Below are 8,189 nucleotides of genomic sequence, written 5' to 3' on the forward strand. Positions count from 1 at the left end.
TGTGTTATCCTTTTGTGATCGTGATATAAAAAATTGTCACGCTGATGTACAAGGAACCATTTAGAAGAGAAACAAATGTAACAAACACTAAACAATATAATATCCGAAGTATTATATCGAAAAAGAGTCAAATTGAGCATCTGCTAATGAATTCAAATTTGCATTTATTTTTAGCATTGAGTGAAACCTGATTGTGTGTCACTATAACAATATTCTGGTTATAGTTTTTCCAGAAAGGATAGACCGTCATGAAGAGGAGGGGGAGTCATGATTTATGTTAAAGATATTTTAAAGAAAAGTAATACATTTTTAGAAAGGTGAAAACTGCATATTTTGAGCAATTTATTGCAGAATCAGGAGAAAATAATGAACAATAATGAACAAATCAAATGACAGATGTTTCACAGTGGCTGCAAAATAACTGTTTGACCTTGAACTTTTCAAAAACCTGCTCATCTAACATGTTTTTCACTAAGAAGAAAGGAATGTTTTTATGATTAAGATCAATCAAAAAGCAAGACAATAATAATTTTCAATATTTAGGTTATTTTAGATTCTCATGTAAAATTGGATGTGCATGTACAAGAGACTGTGTAGAACAATCAGAACAAACTTGAATTGTTTTTATATGATTAGACTGTTTATATATACACAAGCATGCAATGGTCTTTTCACACTTGTCTTACTGTGTGATTGTCTGGAATCAGGTTTCTCAACTGACTATCAAAACTGTGATCTCTATATTAACAAACACTTGATTGAACATTCTGGACCAGAACTCAATTAGATGGTTTCATTGCAATAATCAGAAATATAGTTTGATTAGTTTTGAAAATTTTACAAATGTGTCTCTTAATAAAATGGTTTTTAAATGAGTTATAAATAACTTAATCCTGCTTCAGAAATTATATGCAAATTCATAACAAAACACAGTAGAAAAACTAAATTTGCACAATCTACATTTTTAGTTTCAGAACATATTTTAAAGAAATTTATAAAATTGTAAAAAAAAGAAAGAAGGTTTATTAACACTGATGGTCGTACACAGTTTCAGCTTTCTTATATTATTGTTATATTTTAATTCTTGTTTAGTTTTTTGGTATAATTATTGCTTTATTGTTAAATATTGTTTTGTATAAAGAAGCCTAACCAGGGACTGGGACTGCAAATTAGTCTCTGCCTAGAAGTGGAACTGGTATACCTGGTATGTGGAACATCAGCTGCTTGAAATTGTAGCAATATTATACTGCATTGTCCCTAATAAATAAATCTATGAATAAAAACTGAGCTTTTGTATGATATATTTCAGTTTTGAGTTATTAAAAAGAAACATATTCAGTCATTGAAGTCAATAAAATCTTAAAATCTGATAACTTTATATTTATTTTTAGTTATTTCAGCATTCAACATTTGAGTGAGTTTGACGTTGTTCAGTAAACACACTGACACTTTGATTTGATTATGGAGTTTAATATTGAGGAATGAAATGGTTTCAGTTGTTCCTCTATACAGTATGGCAGCTCATTGCATGTGTCTGTTATTAAATCAAGACTATTTCTGTAAGTGTTCAGGAGGAATCAGTGGGTCATCAATGGATTTGTGGCACTGGATTTTCATCACACTCAGTTCCTTTTCAGAACAGGGAAGAGGCTGAAATATCAACGCGTGAACACACACTCCATCCCCATCTACATCAACCAGCACCTGACAGAGAGAGAAAAATTAACTAGGGTTTAATGTAGACAAACACTATACAAGTTTGAGTACATTTGGACATGTCCAGCAATGCTACAATGTTAAGAAAAGTTTTATCTTATGCATATGTATGAAGCTTGACTTGATGCATTTTAACTTTCAGTGAGGACGGACAAATTATTTGCAACATCATCACACCTGCTTAGGACATACAGTGTGAGTATGTGAGATTTACGATCTCATAATTAATGAAAAATACAAACAAATAAAAATATTGATTTACCTTGAACATGTAATTTGTTCCTGCCACAACCTGAGAAGACCAGACCAGAGGAATGAAAATCTTAAAATCAGTTCCAACCATCTTCTCTATCATTGGCCTCACCTGAATAAAGAGAGAAACATTATCATTATGGTCACAATAAGGATAATTTTTTAACAGTTAGGAGTTAACTACATTTAGTAAATGTTAAACTATTAATAAATGCAGTATTTTGAACATTGTACATCACTTTTGATGAGTTAAGAGTTCTCAATAAAGGAATAATCAAGAGCAATTATTTATCTATATGTTAAATAGGCACTTGCACATATCAATCATATCGTGCTACAAGTACATAAAAAATGTAAATTGAACTAAAACAAAACAAACCCCAAACAAACAAATAATCAATTTTGTGCAAACAATATTACAGCACCAAAACATACAAATCAGCTAAGTAGTAACAGACTACTTTAATTTAGGAGTGAATTTGTGTCTCATACCTCTAAGCAAATCTTTTTCACCTCTGGATCGAACAGTTTAATGTCGCTCCAGCCTCCACACATTGGCATTACTGCAGTGTTCTGATGATCAGTGAAGAGAAGAGGAGTGTTAGTCAGTCTAACTCCCAGAACAACAGTGCTGCACTTTTAAAGTTAAGATCACATGACCTGAAGAATTTTGGAATGTGATTGCACTAATGTGGCAGTGAACCGTGGTTAGATGTTTGTTTAAATCACCTAACCACAATGTTCGGCAAAAGTAATGATGTGTACTAAGTAAGTAATAAAGAACTATATAAATTCCTGATTGATTCATTCATTCATTCATTCATTCATTCATTCATTGTTTCCAAGCAGCTTTGAAGAAAATAACATTATTTATATAATGCTTCACATAAGACCAAATTGTAGGACAATTATTATTATTTTTTTCTTCAAAAGATGTTTGAACTTTGGTCAGTTTGGTTCTAGTAAGAGGTTAAAATGCTGGTTGGTTTCCTTGTATTAACAAATTAAAATTTTGTTCACTATTGTGCTAAGAAGTCTCTGGGTTAATTTTACACTGTTTTCTTGGATTGTTTTTTAGTTAGTCCGCATGTGAAAGCGATTTTCCCCTTGGACACAATTTCGATGGAAAAAATGTAATCGGACTAGTTTTATATAGTGATATGCCGGTATAAATTTTTCCTGTTGTGATTAATTGCTAATGATTTTATCACAGTATTATCAGGGTATTGATATTTAGTGGTCATAATACAGTATTTATAGTGCAAAAGAACTATAAGATTTATATTAATGTTAATATGCATTAACATTCACAATGAACAATAACTATTTGCTAACGAAGTTATTCATCTTTGTCAAAAAATACAAGTCTTAGTTCATGTTACCTCACTAAATAACACAGTTGCAACTTTCACTTTTAGCAATGCGTTATTAAATATTGGAATACCTAAGATGAATGAATGTTCAGAAGAATTTTTCATTGGCAGTTTATGTTAACTAATGAATTAACTAATGTTAACTAATGAAGCCCTAATACAAAGTGTGAATGAACAATAAAGAATCAAACTCTTTCAAACAATATCTAGGGAATGTAGTAGTCCAGATTAAAAAAAAAAAAAAAAGTAAACAAAAAAAATTGCCTATTAAGTCTAAATATTTAAGTATTTGGTGCTGTGCTGAACACCATAGCAAATCCACAAATCTGAATGGCTGTTTAAAATTATATATATATATATATATATACATACATACAGTACTGTATTATTAGTATTTTCACCAACAAAAATGTTTATAAGCCAGTTATTTCAATATTTTGCTTTGTTGTTAATTGTATTAATCCAGTGAGATTTTTTGTTTGCAAAAGTCTAAGTCTATGTCTTGAGTCTAACAGCAGCCAGTGTTCCACACAGAAATCTGATTTCACCATCATCTAGTCTGTCTGGAATTACTCGAAGAAACAGGAAAAAACGAACGAAACTGAGATAGACTAAATTCTGAAGAACTGTGACAACTGATTTCAACTATGCACAAGTGCAAGGACAAAAGCTTTTAAACGCGAAGAGTGGTCTCATGAAATACTGATTTGATTTAGTTAATAGAAGTTAATTTATCAATAACATCAATTTCGTGACATTATTTTTGAAAGCATCCTCATTTTATAGTATTTTAACACAAGTTCATAAAACTTTGCACAGTACTGTAGCTTTGCAGGTAGGTTTCTTGAAGTGTCTTGGAGACAGTGCCACAGTTCTTCTGGACTGAGTCTGTCTCAGTTTGTTCTGTTTCTTCATGACAGACTGGATGATGATGAGAGCAGATCTCTGTGTGGAGCACTAGCTGTTGTCAGACTCCTTGTGCAAACAAAAATCTCACTGGATTATTACATTTAATGGCAAAAGAAATGCTTGGAAATGTTAACTGATATTTCCTACTGTCACACTACAGCAAAAGATATAGAAATAATGATCTTAAAAGCATTTTATGTTGGTGAAAATACTAACACTTTTGCACAGAACTATATATATATAAATCACAGAAGTGAAGAAGAAAAAAGAAACAACAGACACTAACACATGTAACACGATCATTTGACATGAAACAGCATCAAAACTGTAATGTTATGGAATAAACTGTCGACCGATGAAGAGGTAATAATTACAGTCAAGCTTTGGGGTAATGATCGACTCCATCGACATTTGATTATCATTCTGAATCCAATTCATAGTCTTTTTTTTCAGCTTTTTGTTCAAAATGTTATTTCTTTATTTATTTTTAACTTACCCACATTAAAGTGTTTATAAAAAAGAATGCATGAAGCTAGAATAAAAATTGTTTGTTTACAAGCAGATACCCTGTTATTTCTTTTGATGTTTTCTATGTTCAGATATTCATGTTACAAAATATATACAAATTAAAACCTAAATAGGGACATAGTAGTATACTTAAAGTATGATGTAAAGTTCATACTTAGATGTATACTTCAAAGTGTACAAAGTATTTAATTAATAAACTGTCAGTATACCTATAAGTTCACTTTTAGTATAATTGCAGTACAAACTACAAACAAATGACCTGCCCGACTCAATCTGAGCAGCTGAGTTCTTAGCCATCTTCAAGAATCGACTAAAAACACATAAAAACACATCTCTTCCATCTTTATTTGATCCTCTACCTCTAGCACTCTCTATTCTAATTCTTTTCATAAAAAAAACTAACACTAGATTTTCTAATCTTAAGGTACTCTATTTCTTTTCTTTTTATTAGTTATACAATTATCAAACGCAAAAAAGACCTCTAACACATGCTTTATTCTTTCTCTTTTCTATCTGTTGTTTTTATTTATTATAGTATTTAAAAAGCCCTTGCTATCTGTACTGTTATAGCACTTGTATGTCATTGCACATTCCTCATTTGTAAGCCGCTTTGGATGAAAGTGTCTGCTAAATGACTACATGTAAAAAATGTAAATGTAAAATGATGCTGTCTTACATCATGAATTGTCTTTTAGTGATCTAGATTTTCATTTGTTTGAAATAAGCTGCAAAGTGGACAAGACTGGGAAGTTGATTGTCATTAACCAGGTTGCATAAGACTGATTTTTACCTGAGCTTCATTTCCAAAGTAAATCACAGAAGCTGGAAGAGAGAATAATAAAGTCTGCATGAAAGACAGAAAATAAGATTGAATAAGATCAAATACATTTAAATTGAGCTAAAAGAACATGCAAAAATAGGCAACAGTCAAACATCTCCCGACAATTCACTGCAAATGGGCATTTCATTCCTAAATGAACATATTGTCTATATTTCCTTACTTTCATGCCATTCTAAACCTATATGTTTGAAAAAGGTTCCATGGAAATTTTTTCAGAATTTTCCCGTTGTGTCCCACGGACATGAGAGGAAGGAAATAATGACAGAAATGTCTTTCTGCAGTGAATTATTCCTCTAATTCTGTAAAGTGTCAGATTTTTGAAGCTGATTTGAGTGGCTGAGATGTTGGATGTGGATTGTGTGTCCAGTATGACACACTAGATCCTCAAACTGCATTACAATCATCAGTCCTGCACAGAATGAATTACTTATTCTATTTTATTTATACATTTGTTTTCCTAATGTTTAGGAGTCTTAAATTATTATTCTTAAATTTCCAATTTGGTATTGTACCATATGTCCAGACACGTTTAACTTCCTCTCTATATTAAATGTATTAAAAATGTAAGAGTCATGTATATACTTTACAGTTATTAAAAATATTAAACATTTGGGGTTCCCTCTAACGGGACAGTCATTATCATTATGATAAGCTGTTTTCCCAAATGCTCATATTGGCTAATGGCTATTATAGAAATTAGCAAAAAAAAAATTTGCATTTTGCCCCAAAAAAGTATCAACTACTTAAACTTCAACATTATTTTATTTTTCTGTTATGCAAATTATTTATAAACTATTAAGCAGTGTATCAAAAATAGCATGTGCTTGCAGGATGTCATGGATGATGCAATATTAATCTGAAACTCATTTCCAGAGTGAAAAGTGATTGTTTGTTTAAGCTGTTCAAATATGTACATTTTTAAGATTAAGGAACAGAATGTAATTGGCATCATATATTCCTACTTGGCAAATAAGATGTAATATTTGTATACTTCTGTTAAAATGGGGTTTTATGTTCTTTCTTTGAGATCTTCAAAGATCAGTGTGTTTATTGTTTTACTGATTGTTCAGTGTTATCAGGAATTTCAGCTTTACACTTCCATGTAATCTTACAATGCATGAACACGCTGATTAATGTTTAACTTCAGTTGGGTTTCATTAGAGGAATTGTGTTGACGTCACCATAAATGGTGTAATAACTTGTCACTGAGCTTATATTATAGGTTAGGAGGCCGTTTTACACACACAAAACACACACACACACAAAAAAACATTTGACTCCCTCAATGCCTTTGACACTGTAAAGGACTGATCAGATATTTGTCTTATGGTCATCATCTGATCCATTGTGTGTAGGTTATGGTTGATATAAAAACAGTTTCTTCCAATTTTCAAATCTAGTTTGAAGACACATCTTTTTAAATAGGCATACCGGTGATATTTATCTATTTCCTGGTTGTAAAGCTATGAATGTGGCCTTTGAATCTTGTTGTTTGTTAATCGTTTTATGCCTTTTATTTGCATGTAAGGTGTCCTTGAGTGTCACCTATAAGGTACCCATAAATAAAATGCATTACTCTTTTATTAATATTATTTGTATTATTATTATAGTTTAATTGCATTACAGTATAAAAATGTGCAATGATTCAATTTGCATAAAAAAAATCAAGAAGCATAATTTAACAGCCTACAATAAATATGAAAATGATGTATAAATCAATAAATATATATCTATTTATTTATTTGTATAAGAGTAATGAGAATTTGGGGGTTAAATCCGGCTAATAGTCATGAAAATATTTATAAAAAAAAAAAAATTAAAATGGGGGACCTTTGTGTCTTTAGCTATATATTTTGTTACAATTGTGATTTTACATTGATTTATATAAATTTATTTACATTTACATTAATTTATTAATTACACTGTTGACTCTAACCTTTCCGCTTAAAGCTACCCATATCACCGCACCTGACATTAACCTTAACTGTATTCAACCTCAATAGCAGCAAAAGTGTTTTGCTAAATATAAAACCTTAAAATATAAATTTTCTATTTCTATTCATCTTGTCATAAGATATGACATGGATATGTTGAGAGTTTGGGATATTAAAAATAATGTACATCATCTCACAATTCAAAAGAAGCCATCCTCGTGGTTGTGACATGGGCTAAACAGAAGTGTGTTATCCTCTTGTGTTTATAGAGAGATTGTGTTATAAAAATGGACCTATTTATGTACAAGGAACGCTTTAGAAGAAAAAAAATTTGACAAACACAATCCTCTTCCTTTTGTATGACATTTCATTTCAGTCGTTGAAGTCGATAAAATCGGATAATTCGCTTTTTAAAATTGAAATTTCACTTAAAAAAAAACTTTTATATTTAAAGATTTGTAATAATGAGGAATATTTATGTTAATTTATTTCAGTTTAAAACATTTGTGAAGTTTGATATTATTCAGTAAACACACTGACACTTGAGTGTTTGAATACAGAGTTTAATATTTAAGAATTTCAACAGTTCCTCTACAGCTCGTTGAATTTGACATGTCTGTTTCTGTATTCCATTAT

At 30.6% G+C, this 8,189-nt stretch overlaps 1 protein-coding gene across 1 annotated transcript; it reads right to left on the reverse strand.

Annotated features, from left to right (window-relative positions):
- Positions 1 to 1,449: 1,449 nt before the first annotated feature.
- On the reverse strand, positions 1,450 to 2,591 carry LOC132140223 (cystatin-A-like). Its single transcript, XM_059549038.1, has 3 exons — positions 2,461 to 2,591; positions 1,979 to 2,080; positions 1,450 to 1,704 (listed from the first exon to the last, which is right to left on the reverse strand). The coding sequence occupies exons 1-3, from the start codon at positions 2,527 to 2,529 to the stop codon at positions 1,552 to 1,554; spliced, it is 324 nt and encodes a 107-aa protein (XP_059405021.1). The 5' UTR covers positions 2,530 to 2,591; the 3' UTR covers positions 1,450 to 1,551.
- Positions 2,592 to 8,189: the final 5,598 nt, after the last annotated feature.

This window comes from Carassius carassius, chromosome 5 (genome assembly GCF_963082965.1).
Source record: "Carassius carassius chromosome 5, fCarCar2.1, whole genome shotgun sequence".
NCBI lineage: Eukaryota > Metazoa > Chordata > Actinopteri > Cypriniformes > Cyprinidae > Carassius > Carassius carassius.

Excerpts from the sequence above, each read along its gene's own strand:
- LOC132140223 (XM_059549038.1), bottom strand. The coding sequence starts at position 2,529 with ATGCCAATGTGTGGAGGCTGGAGCGACATTAAACTGTTCGATCCAGAG. Across the intron at positions 2,081-2,460 it reads TGAAAAAGATTTGCTTAGAG|GTGAGGCCAATGATAGAGAA; the intron begins GTATGAGACACA and ends CTCTTTATTCAG. Across the intron at positions 1,705-1,978 it reads GAACAAATTACATGTTCAAG|GTGCTGGTTGATGTAGATGG; the intron begins GTAAATCAATAT and ends TCTCTCTGTCAG.